The 22647-nt window shown below is 42.4% G+C and overlaps 1 protein-coding gene across 1 annotated transcript in view; it reads left to right on the top strand.

The window, feature by feature from the left end:
* LOC127008534 (UPF0047 protein YjbQ-like) overlaps positions 1-21903 on the top strand; it is a 40717-nt gene extending 18814 nt beyond the window's left edge. The window contains exons 2-5 of the mRNA XM_050880703.1: positions 7239-7333; positions 8070-8111; positions 15366-15449; positions 21144-21903. Coding sequence (XP_050736660.1) covers positions 7239-7333; positions 8070-8111; positions 15366-15449; positions 21144-21272 — 350 coding nt within the window. The 3' untranslated portion in view covers positions 21273-21903. The remainder of the gene's footprint in view (positions 1-7238; positions 7334-8069; positions 8112-15365; positions 15450-21143) is intronic.
* The last annotated feature ends 744 nt before the right edge of the window (positions 21904-22647 follow it).

Genomic DNA, 22647 nt, shown 5'->3' with positions numbered 1-22647 from the left:
TCAAGCTAGAACAGGAAAAAAAAAAAAAAAAAGGAGTGTGGGTGGGGCAAAATGGCAAGGGCCAGAACCAAATTGTATTTTCTCCATAGGGTTAGTTATTCCTTTGGCGCTTTTTATTATGGTGCGGCCGTTGCTCAGAACCAATTAACTGCCCCATACGCGACTCGACTGTAACATTAACAGGAGACTTCAATTGCAAAGAAGTGAAATGGGAAGATTATGCAACAGAGGGTGGTGAAAATACTTGGGGAAGTAAACTATTGAAGCTGGTAACAGATAACCTGATGATGCAGTGGGTGCAAGGAGAAACAGGGCTGAGAGGGGATGATGAACCAGCAAGACTTGACCTAATTTTCACAAAAAATGTGGAGTCAGTCATGAGTGCCCCTTAGGAAAGAGCGACCATGAACTATTGGAGATGAAAACTTTGGAAGGATGTGAATATCGAGAAGAGGCCTATAAGGAAAATAGGAAAAACTGCGCTAAGGCAGATTACGTCAGATTCAAGACATTCTTTGGTGGGGTAGACTGAACTGATATGAAGAGGAGCACTAATATTCAAGAGAAATATGACTTTTCATGAATATTTACAACAGAGGAATAGAGATATATGTTCCATTCTATACAGTAAAAACTAAAGGAGAGAAAACATGGTTTGGATGGAGGTGTGAGACAGCAAGAAGAAATAGAAATAAGGCAAGGAGGAATTTAAAAAAAAGACCAAATAAGAACAACAGGGACAAATGTAAAAAAGCAAGAAATGAATATGTGAAAATAAGGTGAGAGGAGGAAGCTAAATTTGAAAGAAGAATCGTTTTTCAATGTAAAGAACCAAAAATGTTTTATAAATTTGTAAACGGGAAGTTAAAAAGAAATGAAGGAGTGGAAAGGCTGAAAGAAAAAAATGTAATCTACGAAAAGGACGAAGAAATTGCAGAAATATTAAATAGGAATTTTCATAAAGTGTTTATGAAAGAAACCGACTTTGACTGGGGTCTCGAAAATTGCAGTGAAGGGAAACTAAATCAAGTAAAGGTTGATAAAGGAGAACTGATACAGCTGATGAAAACCTTAGATGAAAGGAAAGCTATGGGACCAGGTGAAATCTCCGGTCAAGTGCTAAAAGAGTGTAGAAATGAATTATTGGAGCCAGTTTATGACATAATAACATGCTCTATAAATACAGGAAAAGTGCCGTTATAGTGAAAGAGAGCGAACATTATATCAATTTATAAAAGTGGAGATAAAACTGAACCACTAAATTATAGACCAGTCTCTTTGGCAAGAGTTGTGAAAGTATAATAAAAAAACAATGGGTCGAACATTTAGAAAAGGAAAACATGATAAATGAAGGATAGTTTGGATTCAGAAAAGGGAAATTGTGTCACTAACTTTTTTTTTTTTTTTTACAACAAAAGAGCCGGCTCAAGGGCGACTGAGATTTTATATATATATATATATATATATATATATATATATATATATATATATATATATATATATATATATATATATATATATATATATATATATATATATGTATAAAAAAAAAGCCCGCTACTCGCTGCTCCCACAACAGAAAATAGATAAAAGTAGCCAAAAGAGAGGTCAATTTTGGATGGAGAGGTGTCTTGATACACTCTTCTTAAAAGAGGACAAGTCATAGGCAGGAGGAAACACAGACGAAGGGAGGCAGTTCCAGAGTTTACCAGTTTAAGGGATGAAAGAGTGAAGATGCTGGTTAACTTTTGCATAAGGGGTTTGGACAGTATATGGATGGGCTAGAGTGGACAGTCGAGTGCAGCGGGGCTGCGTGAGGAGGGGAGGCATGTAGTTAGCAAGTTCAGAAGAGCAGTCAACGTGAAAATATCTATAGAAGATAGAGAGGCAACATGGCGGCGGAATTTAAGAGGTAGAAGACTATCAGTAGGAGGAGGAGAGCTGATGAGACAAAGAGCCTTAGACTCCACTCTGTCCAGGATAGCAGTGTGAGTGGAGCCCCCCCACACTTGAGATGCATATTCCATACGAGGGCGGACAAGGCCCCTGTAAATGGATAGCAGCTGTGTGGGGGAGAAGAACTGGCGGAGACGGTACAGAATGCCCAACCTCAAGAAAGCTGATTTAGTAAGAGAAGAGATATGAAGTTTCGAGTTGAGATTTTGAGTTAAGGATAGACCGAGAATGTTTAGTGTTGAAAAAGATGATGGCTGAGTGTTGTCAAAGAATAGGGGATAGTTGTTTGGAAGATTGTGTTGAGTGGATAGGTGGAGAAACTGTGTTTTTGAGGCGTTGAAGGACACCAGGTTCTTCTTGCCCCAATCGGAAATAATAGTAAGGTCTGAGGCTAAGCGTTCTGCTGCCTCCAGCCTGGAATCATTTAGTTCCTGTTGGGTGGGTCTTCTGTTAACCCTTTCACTATGGCCGGGCCAAAACAGTGCCCCGTGCCGTATCCAATATTGCCTTGCACGCCAAATTTCAAATGTCGCTATTAAATATAACAAATTTTCAGCCATAAACTCAACATAATCATCATGTATTATATATGAAAACATGCAGCATTAAATGGTGCACATAAAGAAACATAAATCAATTGATCATTTTGAGATGTAAGCATAAATCTAGAGAAAAAATAACTCGTATATTGGCTAAAGCGAGCCAGGACACAGTATGCGCATCCTCGGATATGGTACGGGGCACGCAAGGACGCAGTATACGCGTCCTCGTGTTGAAGGGGTTAAAAGAAGTTGAGTAATGCAGAGTGGAGTCATCGGCATAAGAATGGATAGGACAGTTTGTTTTGGAAAGATCATCAATGAACAACAGAAAGAGAGTGGGAGATAGGACAGAACCCTGCGGGACACCACTGTTAATAGGTTTAGGGGAAGAACAGTGACCGTCTACCACAGCAGAAATAGAATGGTCAGAAAGGAAACTGGAGTTAAAGATGCAGAGAGAAGGATAGAAACCGTAGGAGGGTAGTTTGGAAAGCAAAGATTTGTGCCAGACCCTGTCAAAGGCTTTTGATATGTCCAGCGCAATAGCAAAGGTTTCACCGAAATGGCTAAGAGAGGATGACCAAGAGTCAGTTAGGAAGGCAAGGAGATCTGGACAACTGGACGAAAGCCATCATTGTCCCAGTTTACAAGGGGAAGGGCAGGAGAGGGGAATGTGGGAGCTATAGAGGTATAAGTCTCCTGAGTATACCCGGAAAGGTATATGGAAAAGTCATAATAGAGAGGGTGCAAAGACTTACAGAAGAGAAAATCAGTGAAGAACAAGGAGGCTTCAGGAAAGGAAGGGGATGTGTGGATCAGATATTTGCCTTCAGGATGGTAGTAGAAAAAATAATAGCAAAAGGAAAGAAACTATACGCTGCCTTCATGGATTTAGAAAAAGCTTATGACAGAGTTGATTGGATTGCATTGTGGGATGTTTTAAAGATTTATGGTGTGGGAGGAAAACTGCTTAGTGCAATAAAGTCTTTCTATGAGGATGCATCTGCATGTGTCAAAATTACTGGAGAAACAAGTGAACATTTTGAGATAAAAGTGGGCTTAAGACAAGGGTGTGTCATGTCACCATGGTTATTCAATATTTATATGGATGGTGTCATTAGAGAAGTTAAGGGCAAAGTTGGAGAAGTTGGAGTAAGACTGTTCGATGAGGGAAGGAAGTGGCTACTGAATTCGATACTGTTTGCTGATGACACGGTGCTCATTGCTGAAAATGAAAGTGACCTACAAAATTTGGTCAGTGTTTTTGATAGTGTCTGTAACAGGAGAAAGCTGAGAGTAAATGTCAACAAAAGTAAAGTGATGGTTTGTGAGCGAAGTAGAAGTGAGGTTGTAGATTTTGTATGCCCATATAGAGTGGGAATTGAATGTGAAAAAGAATGCAAAATAATTTTGAATGGTGAAGAAATGGAGGAGGTCAATGAGTTTAAGTACCTTGGATCAGTTATGTGTAAGCATGGTGGTACGGAGGGAGAGATAAGAGAAAGGGCATTGCAAGGAAGAAGGGTGGTAGGGTCTTTGGGACGAATCTTGAATGGCAGAAGTGTGAGCATGGAGGTAAAGAGGGATTTGAGAAATATAATAATAGTACCAACCCTCACATATGCAAGTGAAACGTGGGCCTGGAATGAAAGTCAGAGGTCTAGAGTGCAGGCAGTGGAAATGAGTTATTTGAGGAGTGCTTGTGGTGTGAGTAGAATGGATGGAATAAGTAATGAAAGTGTGTATGAGCATTTTGGAATGTCACAGGGGTGAAGGGAAGAAGTGTGGAGTGGTGGAAGAAGTGAAGCGACAGACTTTAAAGTGGTTTGGCCACATGGAGCGAATGGAGGAGAGTAAGATGACCAGAAGGGTGTATGTGAGTGAGATAGAGGGAGGGAATGCTAGAGGACAACCTCCAGTGAAATGGAGGGATAGGGTGCAAGAGTACGTTAGGGAGAGGGGGGAAAGATCTTTGAGAAACTTTGAGCAGGCAAGGAGGGAGTGTCTGGATAGAGGAAGTTGGAAGCTCTTCTGCTGTGGCCATCCCCTGGTGGGAGCTCCTAGGAGCAGGCGTCGATGAAATGATGATGAGATCACCATTAGAACGCCCCTTGCAGAACCCATACTGGCGATCAGATAGAAGGTCAGAAGTGAAAAGGTGCTTTTGAATCTTCCGGTTAAGGATTGATTCAAAAGCTTTAGATAGACAAGAAAGTAAAGCTGTAGGACGGTAGTTTGAGGGATTGGAGCGGTCACCCTTCTTAGGCACAGGCTGTATGAAGGCATACTTCCAGCAGGAAGGAAAGGTAGTTGTTGACAGGCAGAGGTGAAAGAGTTTGACCAGACAGGGTGTCAGCATGAAAGCACAGTTTTTAAGGACAATAGGAGGCACTCCATCAGGTCCATAAGTCTTCTGAGGGTTGAGGCCAGAGAGGGCATAGAAAACATCATTCTTAAGAATCTTAATAACAGGCATAAAGGAGTCAGAGGGGGGATGAGTAGGAGGAATATGCCCAGAATCATCCAGAGTGGAGTTTTTAGAGAAAGTTAGAGAGAAAAGTTCAGCCTTAGAGAGAGATGAGACGGCGGTGCTGCTGTCAGGGCTAAGGAGAGGAGGGAAAGATGAAGAATTGAAGTTGGAGATGTTTTTGACGAGGTGCCAGAAGTCCCGGGAAGAATTAGAAAAAGCAAGGTTTTGGCATTTTCTATTAATGAAGGAGTTTTTTAGTAAGTCGGAGAATAGATTTGGCACGATTCTGGGCAGAAATGTAAAGATCATGGTCAGCAGGAGTGTGAAAGCTCTGGTACCTTTTGTGAGCTGCCTCTCTATCTTTGACAGCATGAGAACAAGTGTGATTAAACCAAGGCTTTTTAGCATGAGGAGTAGAGAAAGTACGTGGAATGTATGCCTCCATTCCAGAGACAATCACCTCTGTGATGCACTGGGCACACACAGAGGGGTCTCTCTCCTGGAAGCAGTAATCATTCCACGGGAAATCGGAAAAGTACATCCTCAGGTCATCCCACTGAGCTGAAGCAAAATGCCAGAAGCATTGCCTCTTCGGTGGGTCTAGAGGGTGTACAGGAGCGATAGGACAGGATACAGAAATAAGGTTGTGATCGGAGGAGCCCAATGGAGAGAACAGTTTGGCAGAGTAAGGAGAAGGGTAAGGAAGAGGTCTAGTATGTTAGGCCGGTCTCCAAGATAATCAGAATACTACTCAAGAGCACTAGACGTGGTGCAAGAGGGAGAAGGTTGGGCTGATTGTGTATATCTCAATTTGAAAAAAGCTTTGGACAAGGTTCCGCACAAAAGGTTAATCTGGAAACTTCAGCAGTGGGGAGGAATGGGCGTATAGGTTATCGAGTGGATGAAGGATTAGTACTTAACAGGAAGAGAAATGAGGACGGTGATTAGGGAGGAGAAATCAAATATGAAGAGAGTAGAGAGTGGAGTTCCTCAAGGCTCAGTTCTGTCACCAATAATGTTCATAATATATATAAATGATATGCCGATGGGTATAAAAAGTTATGTGAGCCTTTTTGCATACATCATATTCAAAAGTTAATAAAAAAGGTGAAGATGGAGGAAGACTGTGAAGAACTCCAAAAAGACCTGGATAGTGTATAGATGGAGCCAGTTAATGGAGATGGAATTTAATTCAAACAAATGCCATGTTATGGAAATGGGGAAAAGTAAAAAAAGACTGAGGAAAACATACGGGATGGGAGAAGAAATTTTAAAGGTGATACATGAAGAAAAAGATTTGTGAGTAACGATGCAAGACACACTATCCCCAGAAAAGCACATAAACAAGCTATTTGGAGAAACCTACAGGATGATGCAAAATATAAGGGTATCATTCCATTATATGGACAAAGAAATGATGAAGAAAATAATAACAACACTGATAAGACCAAAACTTGAATATGCTGCAGTTGTGTGGTCGCCTCACAAAAAGAAGGATATCAGAAATTTGGAAAGGATACAAAGAATTGCAACTAAGATGGTCCCAGAACTCTCGAATATGATGTATGAAGACAGATTGAAGGAGATGGACTTGATGACACTGGAACAAAGAAGGGAGAGAGGAGATCTGATCACGATGTATAGATTGGTAAATAAGTTTGATGAGGTGGATAGAGATGATCTCTTCTCAACTGTGAGAACGCAAGGGCTGAGAGGACATGGAAAGAATCTTAATAAGGAACCTGTTTGAGTGACTTGAAAAAGTATAGTTTTCCACATAGAAGTGTTAACACTTGGAACAGCTTGTGGGAAGAAGTGGTGGAGGTGAGCAGTGTCCATCAAATGAAGGAAAGGCTCAATGAATGTAGATATGGAGATGGGACTATCAGAGCTTAGCTTAGACTACAAATAGGTAAATACACACACACACACACACACACACACACACACACTTACAAGTGTAAGCACAATCTTGTACAATTGTTGATGGTGTGGTCCTGTGTAGTGGCTAAGTGAGGGTTGCAGGGCCATGTTCAAGGGGGGTTGTGGGGAATATACACGCTCTAAATTATTCCAAATTATTACTTGGTTTAAGATGAATTTTGGCACAGTTTGTGAGCAAAGTGATCCTTCATTGCAAAGCCTTCTCCTATTTGGTCCTGATGATCCCCCAAGTGTGTTTCTAGATGTGGCCTATGATGGTTGTTCATTATACAAAACTTTGATGACGATTGTGTCTTGTGGTGCTAATGTTGTCCCTTCTGTTCCAGTTCTTCACACATCAGCCAGTTTAGCACTAAACGAAAACTGGGATCCATATGTCAGAGATGACATGGAGATGATGCTCAACAAAATAGTGCCTGAGGTATGTGGCCGTGTGTGAGGGCGTGTGGGTGTGGGTGTGAGTGGGTGTGCCTCAGAATGGTGTTGAGGCACCCTTTGTTTTTGTCACTTTGAATTAGAGGAAATGTCTTCATTATATTTTATGTTTGTGGTAATAGTTATAAAGAGTTTAACATTTTGAACTTGAGATCACTAGTGTTAAAGTACCAGGCCTTTAATGCACTTTTCATACAATGCCTAAATTGACAATGCATTCTCCTTAGGTTAGCTGTTTGTAGAGCCTTGAGTCATATACATTGCTCTCTTATCATTACTTCCCCCTAGACTTGAGCTCTCCTTGCTTAAGAGTGTCTGGCCGAGCAGAGGCAACATAGCAACTGTGTTATTCTCTCACTTTTAGACTCTCCGGCGGATAAGTAGGCCTGAAGGAGTCAATGTTGATGGTAACTGTTTATTACCAAAGCAGAGTCTCAGCCTTAGCCTATGGTTTGTTTGTATTTATAACTGGTCATGCTACTTGTCTTAGCCAAAGTGTAGAGTTGCATGGACAGCAGCAGCAGCATACATTCTGTTTTGAAGGGCCACTGCAAATGACCTTTTTCACTAAACTTCCACTGTTGACTGTCCCTTTTTGTGTAGCCCAGTAACCAGCCTCCAGACCCTCCCCACCCCTCCCCAGAACACCTTCGGCCACAGCCACCCGTCAATAGTGTTTTGGTTCTGTTTATTTTTTAACATAGATTTCCATTTTTTTCCAGGGGCTGAATTACCAACATTCCTGTGAAGGCCCCGATGATATGGTAAATTGTTTTTCAATTTTGCACATCATACTAGCCGTCCAAAACTTTTCTTTGTTTTTTGTTCCTATTTAAAGTTTGTGGAATGAAAAGGAAAGGGGCTACATTTTATTTACCTGTGTGTGCTGCCAAGTATGTGCAGCAGTATGTGTTTTTTCCATTAGTGAAAATTGTGCCTCGTGTAAACCAAAAGTGTGGGCGCCTGTGACTCCATGTTACGGCAGTGTGAAGGAAGTGCGTGCGTTGTTGTTTGGTGTGGAAGTTGCAGCCTCCCTCCTCGGTGCTGCGTGTCTGTGCCTCCTGCATGCACCCACTCTCACATCTGACAGACCTTCACACCTACACACTTATTCAGTTAGGGAAGGTCTGTTTTTTTCACTTAATCACCTATTTGCATTTTTCATGGCAATCTTCGAAACTTTTTTTGTAATGAAAATATATTGATGCACAAACACACATGCACATGCATATGCACACGCACACACACACACATGCTTTATCTTGTTTTCAAATAATTCAACAGGGGTATATAAATGTATCCTATGCCAGCATGCACATTTGTTATATTCATTATTGTATTCGATGGCCTTGTTTTCTCCTAACACAAATGTGCGGCAAGTCTTTCAGAGTCAACACCTATCACATAGAAACCAGTTCTGTCTTGGCCTCAGATTAGGAGTTTTTGTTACATGTTCCTGTTATATGCGTGCTAGTCATGTGCGACTGAAGTCTCTGCCTCGAGCGTACTTCCAGCAGTTCTCTGAATTTTTTCAGCATCATCATGCACAGTGTAAAGTGCTCCCTCCCTGCTGCACCGAGTGTTATGAGGTGGCACTTCTGTTACTGTGATTGTAACACTTGCTAACCCTTCAAGTTGTTTCTTGAGGCTCCTCAACTTCCTCTCACATACAGAAGTTGAGTCCACACTGCCCTTGCCATAGTGCAACTTAATGAAACAATTTGTACAAGGCATAAAATAAACACCATGTTAAAGGCTAGCAGAGAAAAATTAGTTTGTGGCAAATACAAGACTGGAGACAGTCTGTCAGCAGCACAGCACAACACTACTGTAATGGCCTGAGATGACCCTGAAAGGCTTTAAGTCACTGAGGGATCCCTTTGGCTCAATGCTAAAGTGTCAGCACTAGACCAGTCTTGCTGCATCTTTTAGAATTCTCACTATTTTCATTATGTGGCTCTTCCTGGTTGGTGACCACACCACAGCTGGATATTTGTTGTGGCTCTTCCTGGTTGGTGACCACACCACAGCTGGATATTTGTTGTGGCTCTTCCTGGTTGGTGACCACACCACAGCTGTATATTTGTTGTGGCTCTTCCTGGTTGGTGACCACACCACAGCTGTATATTTGTTGTGGCTCTTCCTGGTTGGTGACCACACCACAGCTGTATATTTGTTGTGGCTCTTCCTGGTTGGTGACCACACCACAGCTGGATATTTGTTGTGGCTCTTCCTGGTTGGTGACCACACCACAGCTGTATATTTGTTGTGGCTCTTCCTGGTTGGTGACCACACCACAGCTGGATATTTGTTGTGGCTCTTCCTGGTTGGTGACCACACCACAGCTGCACATTCAGGCCTTCAGGCCTGGATTGTATCATAGACATAATCAATGTAATTTAAAGCCACTCACCTCCATGAGTAATCTGCATATTGCTTCTGTAATCATGTAGTGCCTCAGTGATAGATTGCCTTGTGTTATCCCTCCTAGGTCCTTTTCTTTCTTTATTCAACCAATCTTTTCATTACTCATTTTATAATTCCATCTAGTCCTCATTTAATTAACTCTCCCATATAACATGGTATTTTAGGGCATTATACTCCATCTCCCAGGTTTGACTCCATCTGTATATTTTGTCCAATCTTTCTGCAATTCATTGCAGCTGTCATTGCCTACCTCTGTAATTTTTGCATCATCAACAAACATGTTCATGTAACTATTTATTCCTTTCGGCATATCGTTGATTAAAATCAAAAACATTATTTGAGCCAAAACCGAGCCCTGAGGCACTCCACATGTAACTCTTTCAAGAGGAAGCTGTGGCCGTCATAACAGTTTTTATTTCTCTCTCTTACAAATATTCCTCTCTCCATATTTACAATCGTGAATTCTTTTCTGTATTTTTTTAATTTCTGTTATGTCTCATTTGGCACTTTATCAGAAGCTTTCTTTAACCTTTTCCATCCGTGACGCAGATGTTGGCGTCACAGTATGGAAAGGGTCAAGAGGAAATGGAAGAGGATTAATCCTCTTCTAAACCTCTCAATCCTCCTCTAAATTCCTCTTAATCCTCCTCTAAATTCCTCTTAAGAGGTTTAGAAGAGGATTAAGAGGTTTAGAAGAGGACTAACGGCGACGCCATTGGACGCTGACATCAGCGTCGCCGGAGTGAAGGGGGTTTAGTCCAAGTATATACGGTCTTCTCTTTTGAATATTATTCACCACTGGTATAAATGCTAAACAGGCGGGATGTACACAAAAATTCCCCCTGAATGACTAAAATGTTCAGTTAATAACAGCAGTTCATCTCCAAAAACTAAACCCATCTTTTCCTAATGATTTTCCACATACTTTATTTTTATTACTGATTAGGGACACTGGTCTGGCACTATGAGGATTATCTATGTTCCCGCTCATCAGGAAGATGTTTCCTCTCCTCCATTCCTGCGGCACCTCCTCCGATGACACAGTGATTGGTTGTGCTACTTGTTCATCACACTCCCTTCAGATCCATCATGACACACCATCTGCTCCCACTGTCTCTCACATGTATTTCCTTCATGATTTTTAAATGTCATCAATGTTGACTTGTGACTCATCCTCTCAAAGATGACTTTCTCCTATCAAAGGCTCCACAAACATCCCTGCCTTTAAGAGTGACTGGAAGCTGTTATTTATTATCTTACACATGTCCATTATCTCCTCATATAGGTCGCCTCCTACCTTCAGTAGGTATATACTCCCTTGTTCTTAGTGTTTATAAATCTTGTAATGGTTTAGGTTCATCTCTTCATTTATTCACAACATTATTTACACACTTCATATCCTCTCCTCTTCGTATCTTTACATATTTAATTTTCTCTTCTCTTCATATCTTTAACATATTCATTCCGTAGCCTCGTGTTGTCCTCTCATGGTCTTGTACTTGTACTGGATTGACTACTCTTACATCTTGGCCTCCTTTCCACTGGAAAAAGCAGACAAAATACACTCCTTTTTCTATACTGATGTGTTTTTGGTTAGTGCTGCTACCCATCACATCTCACCTTCCCATCTGTCCACCCCAAGACAAGCATCCAGCAGTCACACAGCCTCACCCACCCCACTGTGGTTGAGTAGTGCTAACATAATTGTTCCACACATTAAGTTCCAGGATGAAGTGTTTATGTGATAATTTCTGTGGAGGAATCAGCCAAGGAAGTGTGCATAAGTAACATAATGTGTATTAGCTTATAAGTATTCTTTTACTTAGAACTTTGGAAAATACTTTTATCCTGCCTTAGACGGCAGCAGTGCTGGACTAACAGCTCCATCCCACTGGCGTGTAACATTATAATGATGATGCCAGAGTTTCTAATACCTCAGTGTGTCCTTCAGTAGTGCAAAACTTTGATGGATACACGAGTGGGCACTAATTGAATCCCTGCTGTTTGATACATGTAGCCAGTTAGCTGTTCTGTTTGATTATTGCTGTCATTACTCAATTTCTCTTCAAATGTTCATTTGGTGTGTGGCCTGTGCTGTTTTGATACCTGCTCACTCTACTAGATCATTTTTGTCTGGCTGTTTGGCTGTCTTACAGCTCGTGCTGGCAGTGAATCACATTCTCTGATGCCACACTTTGCAGGGCACTGCTGGATGAAGTTTGTTGTATTGTTGATCTAAAGTCATAAGGGTTCAGCATGCTTCTAGTGAATGTCCCGGGCACAACAACAGTTACTTGTGGTATTCAGAACTGCAGTCATTGTAGTTTAAACACTACCATCACCTTCAATGTATTCACCTCTTTGATCAAAAGCACAATCTTCACTTTGTTTTGTGTAATGACCAGAAACTTCAGAGGTGGAGACAGAGCAGTGTTACTGCTAGCAGCCTTGCAATGACATTTGCAAGTTACCATGAGTGATGAGGACAGGTCAGACCATCCTGCAAGCCAGTGGTTCTCAAACTCTGCTAACGGATGCACCAGCTCGAGGTTTTTGGTGCGGGTCTTGCAATCCTGACCCAGGATATATACACTAGAAGGGTTAAATAGAAACAAGGTTTACATAAGATGGTGCGTGCCACCATGAAAACACACTCCACTAATGGGCAGGGGCCCAACACCAGCACCCTTTATTGGGGCTGAGGGCCTGCACATAGAAAATATAAATAGTAATATAAAATCAGCTTGGCTTAGTCTATTATCTATAACCTGAGAGACATGTATTACAAGCTAAATGAGTTGCAGTGCACACTCAGGAAATAGTTAGAAATGTATCATTGGCTGTCTAACCTCATAAGAAATTATGGGAAAACTGGACGTTAAATAGATGATGATGATGATGATGATGACGACGACTTGGGAAGGGAATGGTGCATTTGTGTAAGGGGGAAGAATGCTACCCCTGTGGCATTTCCAATACATTCTTCTATGTGAAGTAAACTCTTGCACCAAACAGGTGTTCTGATATACATTGTGTACCCCCCAAAGGGGAGGCGGTGGCCGAGTGGTCAGCATGCAGGCGTGGTGAGCCCATGGACCTAGGTTCGAGTCCCACCAAAACAAGCTGATTTTTTAAATCACCGCCAAGTGGCTGAAGATTATCCACATGCTACCCAAACCTAACTTTAGCGACATTGTTCAAGTGGAGCACCCGGGCCAGCATGGGCCAAGCAAAGGGTCATAATTCATTGCAGCCACCATAAATAAAATTCACCTGCACCATTAATGGGTTGGGGCTGTCCAAAAGGTGCCTCAGGAGAGCCCACCGGCACTACAGGCAGCACCTAAAAAAAAAATTAAACAAATAAATAATTAAAATGAAATAATTACTGTTGCATAACCCTGCAGTGCTGCCATAACCCCATTTGAGAAGCCCAGCTGTAAGTGTTAGATGGTTGGCAGGGGTGGGTGGCCCCTGCTGACATTAGGTCCGGCATCAGACACACTTGGACGGGTAGTGTGGTGGCCTGACTGGGTGCAGCAGGGGCGGCAGGCTTGACAAGTAGATCATAACATTGCTACTCTAGGGCTGGATCATGATGGTGAGCATGACATGATGATAAAATGTGGCCCCTTTCTTAGTCTTGCCTGTCAAATTTTGAAAGTTGTTTAGCTCAATTTTTTTAGTGGTAATTCATATTTTTAATGATTATACTGCTAATCTATTTTTACTCCCTAGTGGATAACTTGTCTGGAGTTGTCACATTGTGTTTATGCTTATGTCCCATGTGTGTGTGTGTGTGTGTGTGTGTGTGTGTGTGTGTGTGTGTGTGTGTGTAAGGGTACATGCATGTGTGTGTGTGTGAAGGGGGGGGATCACTTAGAAAGGCAAAACTAAATCAATAGAGTGGATCACGCCATCCTGTTGTTGGTTTGCCAGCAGCTGAGTGGCCACGTTGCCGGTGCACACTTAGGACGGCTGTGGAGCTCCTGGGGGGGTGTTTGTGTATGGGTGAAGAATGTTTCCAGACATGAGTGGAACTCATTGGCTTATGTTGAACCAGAGGGTGTGTGTAGTACCAGGTTATTGAGAAGGATAGTGATGATAATAGCAGTAAGAATAATAACAATAGTAACAATGATGATAATGAGTTAACCAATTATCATACCCATAAGTGGTGTCTACCGCTACCTCGGCCATGCAAAGGTTTAAAAGTGAGTCTCACCCTGTCACTCAGCTGACCTTGTCACTCAGTCACCTCAGACCTCTGTGTGGGCAAGGCTGAGGTAGACACTGCCTAAGTGGTTGAGACACGGCTGAGTTAATGCAGCTTGTCTCATATTGCCAGTAATGATAATGATGGGACATTACCGACAAGTTGGAGGAGGTGCAAGGAGACACAGATGGTCTGAGGTGAGGTTATCCCTAACCAGTTTTGCAGATGTCTTTTCAGGGAGACTGAGGAGGCTCTGGTGCTGTCACACCTTACGAGCCCATCCCAGGCAATCCAGTGGGCAGAATGGAGGAAACAGATGTGTAGGTCCCCACCTGGATCAGTCATCCGTACGCCTCTGGTTGGCCTGCCGGCTGGGTTGTCTGTGGCTGGACTTACAGGGCATGAAACCACCCGAGCTTCCTCAGGCCCCCTGTTGAGGCTTAACCAAAACCAGTCACCAGGAACCTCACTTTGATGCACTTGTGTCTCTTTTCATTTCCCATAATGATAATGATCATAAGAATTACAATGACTAGTAGTTATTTTTATTATTATTACCAATATTATTATTAATGATAATTATTTATTTATAAAAAAAGTAGTGTGTGTGTGTGTGTGTGTGTGTGCATGCATGCGTGTGTGCATGCATGTGTGCGTGTGCCAGAGGAAAGCTGCTTGTGACTGGTCTGTTCTTGTGTGTGTGTGTGTGTGTGTGTGTGTGTGTGTGTGTGTGTGTCTCCTGCCCCGGCGTGGTGGTGCTGCAAGGCCGGTGCTTGCCGTCAGTCTCCCCAGGGGAGGCACGTCAGATTGTCAGCCATTGTAGTGGCAGAGTCACTTGGCAAGCCACACAGTGTTGCTACTTTTGCTTAGTATTGAGGCAGCATCTATTATTGAAAATTACATTTTTAAATTAATTTTCCATCACAACCGTAGCACAACACTTAAGTATAGGCAAGATAACTCATGTGATGCTATATATGTTCCTGCAAAAGTCAGCCCCAAGGCCGGGATGTGTTCAGCGGAGGAAGGGATTGACTCCCTTGAAAAGGTTGTATCCATATTAAAGCAAACTCCCTAAACATGGCCTTATAAATGTTAAAAGAATCACTTTTACTCGAGTATATACAGGATATATATATATATATATATATATATATATATATATATATATATATATATATATATATATATATATATATATATATATATACATATACATACATATATATATGAGAAATCTATGTGTGTGTATATCAAACAAAGCAAATTTTTTGGCTGAATGAAAGCTGAGTATCATTTTATCAATAACAAATGTTTGTGTCTTTCCCTGATGAAGCGACTGACTGATGTTTTCCCTTCTCTCCCGCCCCTCCAGCCGGCCCATGTAAAAGCCTGCTTTATAGGTTCCTCCCTCACACTACCCATTTCAGAAGGCAAACTTAATTTAGGAACTTGGCAGGTAAGTGTTGTTGTTTTCCTTGGCAGTTTCACTACTAATGGATTGTTGTTTATGAGTCAGATTGTTGAGTACCAGTTTACAGTATAATATCAATTAAAAATTATTTATTTAATGTGAGACCTTGAACAAGGGTCATATCAGTTTTATATAAATCTTTTCTCTTTAATGCAAATTTACATGCCACGTGATGTTGAACTGCTCCTCGTGACAGTGAGGCAAGTCAGTCAAACAAACATGGAACAGGTATTGAAAAATGTTAGGTAAACAATAACATGTGAAGTAACATTAATGAGTGCAGCAGGCAGGAGCCTGAGCCCCTCCTGGCCCCTGCTGGGCTGAAGGCAGCGGCAGTACAACTGCTTGTTGGCAGCATCAGCCTTCAGCTGCCTTAATTCTTGGTGGCTCAAGATGGGCTGAGGGCATGAACAGCCTGCCCAATGATTGCCTGTGGCACCTCAGTGACTGAGTTCCTCCTTGCCCCTGATTGGCTGAGGATATCGGGGGTGACAAATTTTTAAAATTTTGCACTCCATGTGACAACAGCTTTGTCATTAACCTCTTGTATATTAGCAGAAATTATTGATAATGATGATATGGTAATATATAATGTGATACGATAACGATAGTTTTGGATTTGAAATCTCACAGGGCCGGCAGTGAATTTGGTTACAGTGGTTGTTATGACCAATGCATAAGAAGAAATAAGAAATGTGCAGACTTCCCCATTTGAGAAGAATTTACCATGAATTATTTAAATGATATTATGGGAACAAAAGTATGTGTTGTAGTAGCACTTAAACAGTAATTTTGTGTATGCTTATCTGTGTTCAGACACAAACCGTTTGTGTCTCAGACTCGTCCTTTTCCTACTAAGCCGCCCTCCCTCCAGGCCAAATGTCCACGTTAGTGATGTATTGGATATCCGCCTCCGCCTTCGTGTAGCTTCCACAGTGAAAATAATATCTGCATTACAATCCGCCTCCACGTTTTCAGACAATAAAAGTTCCGCACCATTATCCGCCTCCACGTTTTCAGACAATATATATATATATATATATATATATATATATATATATATATATATATATATATATATATATATATATATCTCTCTCTCTCTCTCTCTCTCTCTCTCTCTCTCTCTCTCTCTCTCTCTCTCTCTCTCTCTCTCTCTCTCTCTCTCTCTCTCTCTCTCTCTCTCTCTCTCTCTCTCTCTCTCTCTCTCTCTCTCTCTCTCTCTCTCTCTCTCTCTCTCTCTCTCTCTCTCTCTCTCTCTCTCTCTCTCTCTCTCTCTCTCTCTCTCTCTCTCTCTCTCTCTCTCTCTCTCTCTCTCTCTCTCTCTCTCTCTCTCTCTCTCTCTCTCTCTCTCTCTCTCTCTCTCTCTCTCTCTCTCTCTCTCTCTCTCTCTCTCTCTCTCTCTCTCTCTCTCTCTCTCTCTCTCTCTCTCTCTCTCTCTCTCTCTCTCTCTCTCTCTCTCTCTCTCTCTCTCTCTCTCTCTCTCTCTCTCTCTCTCTCTCTCTCTCTCTCTCTCTCTCTCTCTCTCTCTCTCTCTCTCTCTCTCTCTCTCTCTCTCTCTCTCTCTCTCTCTCTCTCTCTCACGAAGTGTAGGATAAGGTTTGGGGAGGAGAGAATGGAGAAGGTGACCGAGTTTTGAAATTTAGGGACTATTTTATGTAAGCATTGCAGTATGGAAGATGAGGTGAGGGGAAGAGCAGTGGGGTGGTGGGTGCATTGGAGAGAGTTATGAAAGGAAGAAGTGTGGGTATGGAGGGGAATAAGGAATAGTATTATCCTGCCAACTCTGTCATATGCATCAGAGAGGTAGACATGGAATACAGCACAGCAATCTAGAATATGTGCAGTGGAAATGAGTTATATAAGAGGTGCATGTGGTGTGTCCGAATGGGATGGAGAAAGTATTGAAAGCATGAGTGGTTTGGTATTTATTTATTTTTTTTTCATTTTTTTTTTACAACAAAGGAGACAGCTCAAGGGCACACAATAAAGGAAACAATAATAAAAAAAGCCCGCTACTCGCTGCTCCTTAAAAAAAGAATCAAAAGAGGTGGCCGAAAGAGAGGTCAACTTTGGGAGGAGAGGTGTCCTGATACCCTCCTCTTGAAAGAGTTTGAGTCGTAGGCAGGAGGAAATACAGATGAAGGAAGATTGTTCCAGAGTTTATGAGCGTGAGGGATGAAAGAGTGAAGATGCTGGTTAACTCTTGCATAAGGGGTTTGGACAGTATAGGGATGAGCATGAGTAGAAAGTCGTGTGCAGCGGGGCCGTGGAAGAGGGGGTGGCATGCAGTTAGCAAGTTCAGAAGAGCAGTCAGCGTGAAAATAGTGATAGAAGATAAAAAGAGAGGCAACATCGTGACGGAATTCAAGAGGTAAAAGACTATCAGTAGGAAGAGGAGAGCTGATGAGACGAAGAGCCTTAGACTCCACTCTGTCCAGAAGAGCTGTGTGAGTGGAGCCTCCCCCACACGTGAGATGCATACTCCATACGAGGGCGGACAAGACCCCTGTATATGGATAGCAACTGTGCGGGGGAGAAGAACTGGTGGAGACGATACAGAACGCCCAACCTCGAGGAAGCTGATTTAGCGAGAGAAGAGATATGAAGTTTCCAGTTGAGATTTTGAGTTAAGGATAGACCGAGGATATTTAGTGGTGAAGAAGGTGACAGCTGAGTGTTGTTGAAGAATAGGGGATAGGTGTTTGGAAGATTGTGTTGAGTTGATAGGTGGAGAAATTGAGTTTTTGAGGCATTGAAGGACACAAGGTTCCTTCTGCCCCAATCGGAAATGATAGCAAGGTCTGAGGTTAAGCGTTCTGTAGCCTCCAGTCTGGAGTCATGTACTTCCTGTTGGGATGGCCTTCTATTGAAAGAAGTTGAATAATGCAGAGTGGAGTCGTCAGCATATGAGTGGACAGGACAGTTTGTTATGGAAAGAAGATCATTGATGAATAACAGGAAGAGAGTGGGTGATAGGACAGAGCCCTGTGGAACACCACTGTTGATAGGTTTAGGGGAAGAACAGTGACCGTCTACCACCGCAGAGATAGAACGGCCGGAAAGGAAACTGGAGATAAAGGAACAGAGAGAGGGATAGAATCCAAAAGAGGGCAGTTTAGAAAGCAAAGACTTGTGCCAGACTGTATCGAAGGCTTTCGATATGTCTAGCGCAACTGAGAAAGTTTCACCGAAACGGCTAAGAGAGGATGACCAAGAGTCAGTTAAGAGAGCAAAAAGATTGCAAGTAGAACGCCCCTTGCAGAACCCATACTGGTGATCAAATAGAAGGTTAGAATTGGAAAGGTGCTTTAGAATCTTCTGGTTAAGGATTGGTTCAAAAGCTTTAGATAGACAGGAAAGTAAAGCTATAGGGCGGTAGTTTGAGGGACTGGAACGGTCACTCTTCTTAGGCACAGGCTGTACAAAGGCATACTTCCAGCAGGAAGGAAAGGTAGATGTTGATAGGCAGAGACGAAAGAGTTTGAAATTGGTGCCACAGCGAAAGGAGTGGAGGTGTGGAGTGGTGGAGTGGGTGAAACATGGTGCATTGAGATGGTTTGAACATGTGATGAGAATGGGGGAGAATGAGTTAGTGAAGAGAGTGTATGAGGAAGGATTGAAGGAGGGGATGTCAGAAGACCACCTGTGAAGTGGATCAACAGGGTTAGTGAGTATTGGAGCAAGAGAGTTGGAAGCAGCAGGATTGAATGTGCTGAGAGGGAGTGCCAGAACAAGGAGAGATGGAGACACTTCTGCTGCGGCCACCCCCTGGAGGGAAGTTCTCGCAAGGGAGCAGGGCATGTTATTGTGTTTATTCTACACCTTCATTGCTTGATTCTGTTTTGTGTTTGACTGACTGGCCTCACTGCCGCACGGAGTGTTTTTTTATCATGCCTGTCATAAGTCACGTTATTTTGGGAGTAACCGTGTTATATGGAAAATGTCCTAAATTTAGGTCTCACTTTATAAGGAAATCCTTACAAAGAAATGGATTAAATGTAGGGTCTTGTGTAATTTATACAACCAGCTGTGGCTTCAAAACTAGCTTTATTAGATGCAGACTGATCTTCCAGCACTCTGTGTGCATGTGCCATCACTTTTTGTTATTGCACCAGGCCATGGGGTGGAAGGGTCCAGAGCTCTGCGCCGACACATGTCATACAAAAGGATTGAGGCAGGACTAGCACTGTTTGTGTCTCTGCACCATCACAATAACATAGAGGAAGGAAGGCTGTGCCAGCTCCATGTAAACAAAAAGTGGTGCCAGAAAGCCAAGCTAAACTAAGTGTTATGGGGTTGTTGACTGCAGATTTTATTTATTATTATTTTTTTTTAGGGATGTAGCTATACCAAAATTTTTACAGATACCGATACCCCAATATTTGACCGATACTGATTCCGATACCTGTACGCTGATTTTTTTTTATACAACAATTCCAGCAGCTAAAGGGCAATATCAAATGTTAAGGAAAAAAAAAGACCCACTAGTTGTTCCACCATAGAAGGGAAGTGTTAACACCCACCCCCATAAGTTTCGACAAGGGGCGAGGGAGGAGGCGCCTCACGAGGTCTAGTTGACTCAGCTAGGTTAGCTTTACCTTAATTGCCATACATTTAGGCAGAAGACTGAAGAAATCCCTAGACCCGGGCAGCGTGCCCCATTGTGGGGCGACCGTCTGACTGACTGAGGCAGGCAAATGAGGCGAGTGGAGGGGCTCCACCAATCCCGCGCCGAAGCTTCTAGTACTAAACCTGTATTGTATGTGTCCGCGGTACCAAAGGCTATACTGTATACTAAGTATTATATACTTGTATTCAAAGTAATGTGAATCTTATCGTTTGAAGTGATGAAAATTAAATCGCGGGAAATTCCAAACTATGTAGTGTCATGATACTAGATAATTACACTTTTCTAATATTTTTTCAACAATTTACAAAATCCAATTTCTGTTGAACAAAATTATTTGCGACGAGTGACATGTGACATACGCTTCAAGTATCGGTAGTATTGGGCGAAAATCAGCCGATACCGATACTCTTAAAATGTGCCGATACCGATACCGATACATTGGTATGTCCCTAATTTTTTTTTCAGTCATGACATTTATTTCATATTTCTAATTTTCCAAAAATTTGAATTTGTGAATTCTTCGGACAGCCCTTCCCTCTCTTTTATTCCATGACATTGAGGGTTCACTGTATAGTAAAAAGTTAAAGTTTTGCATTGTCAGTGTGGTCCGTAAGTTTGCTGTAAAAACAAACCCCAAAAAGTTATTTCTGAAGGTCATGTGAAGTCACACTGTGATCAGCAGCCCATACTTTACAATGATAGCTTGGTTTGTAGCACAGAGCCACTGTGTGTGTGAGCTACACTTGTCTAGGACAGGCAGCCACAGTTGGTGTCAGCTTAACTATAGTCTGCCTGGTGACTTGTCCTCGCCCCTTCCCTCGGCTCTCCTCCAGGGCAGCATTGGCTTCACGTGAACCCCATCCAACCTCTATTTGCAAATGTGAATATTGTCATCCTTCAGGTCATCTTGTCAATCAATACAACAGAACTAACCTCAGTCACTCGTCAATGACTCCATGCCTGAGGCAAGGCGAGTGGACAGGTTGCCTGGCACGGCCCAAGGCTCAGCATTTAGCAGCGTCACTAACCCCCTTGTCCCCCTGCAGGGTATATGGCTATGTGAACACCGGAACGAAGCTGGGCCCAGGAAGATTGTGGCCACCATCAACGGGTGCTTGAGGGATGGACGGACGCCTGTCTCACCTATGTCCCCCATGGCCTCCACGAGCAGCTAGAAAAACTTGATGTAGGCATCTGAAGGTGTCTTGTGTATTTTTCTATTGGCTGTGCCAGGAACGCAACCGGCCAGTGGTGGGTGCCTGACGCAGGCGCCCGAGCTGTTGTGAGTCACATAGGAGAGCACAGTGAGCCTCTCCCCACCATCCCACAACCCACACACACCACCACCTCCACCACCACCACAACACAACCACGGGCCACAACACAAGAGGGAGTGAACTGGGCAGCCTTATTATGGTTTAGTGTTCATTAGTCGGGGGTTTATTTTCAGTCATGCCTTGTATTATATGTAATGTTGGGTTCAATGTGTATTCATACATTTTTTTATTCATTTTATTATTTATGTTGCACCATTAATATGGTTTGATTTTCATCATTCTTGGCTTTACCTTAGTTTGTTACCTTGTCCAATATTTGGTTCTATGAATTTTTTTTTTTTTTTTTTTTTTTTTTTTTCATGTTGGGTGTTGTCTGATGGGTCCTTTGTTTCTCAGGAGTTATAGGTGCATGTTGTTTACTGTTATGTTTGTTTGTTGTATTATTTAAACAAATTTTCATTATTGGTATTCTCTTGGTGAGTATTTTGGGGTAACTTTAGTTTTTTGAGTTTATTAAAGTGAATGACCATGTTGCATTTTTTTAAACTTTATTTTTGGAAGATTCTCTTATTCTGTCAAAGCCTTCCTTTGTTTATGGTGATTAGTTCCATTTTTCTTTGAGAGTTTATCTTCATTTCCCTTGAGTTGGGTGCGCTGGTCCTCCCCGACATGTCCTGTACGTGGGCGGTGGGCCGAGCCACAACAGTGCTGCGTCAAGTGTAAGCACGTACTGGTACAAACCAACACAGAAGACAGTCGCTCCTCGGTGGGGATGCATCTTATTCTTCAGTGAAGGATAATGTTACCATCATCATTTTACCACAGCAATTTTTCAGTTGTGATTTTTCATACTACTTTCTCAGAGCGTGTATAGCGATTGACTTCCGTAGCTTCAGCCGTTCACATTTTTAGCACGAGATGTTCTCCTCGGGGAACCCCCAAAGAAAGATCAGAGCCATGATAGCTTTGAGACAGAGGCGAGGGAGTCCCGCGCGGCAGACTGTTGTTGCGACACACCCAGCATATCAACAGTGACAACGGCAGCTCCAGGGTGTTGTCGTGCGTGCGTCAGCTTCATCCCCTGCAGCGTGACGCAGCCAGAATGACATTTCGTGGACCTTAAGAAGTCTTTCCATAGAGGTTAATTTATCAGTTTTATGCAATGTAAATCTTTAATTATAGAGGAGGAAGGGGATGTAATATATGTTATGTATATATATATGCCGTACATACTCGTGTCAGAGTCAAACTGGTGTAAAAGTCGTCCCTCCCC

Source organism: Eriocheir sinensis, chromosome 38 (genome assembly GCF_024679095.1).
Source record: "Eriocheir sinensis breed Jianghai 21 chromosome 38, ASM2467909v1, whole genome shotgun sequence".
Taxonomy (NCBI): Eukaryota; Metazoa; Arthropoda; class Malacostraca; order Decapoda; family Varunidae; genus Eriocheir; species Eriocheir sinensis.
The sequence above is the reverse complement of the archived record's forward strand: the minus strand, read 5'-3'. Positions and strand labels throughout refer to the sequence as shown.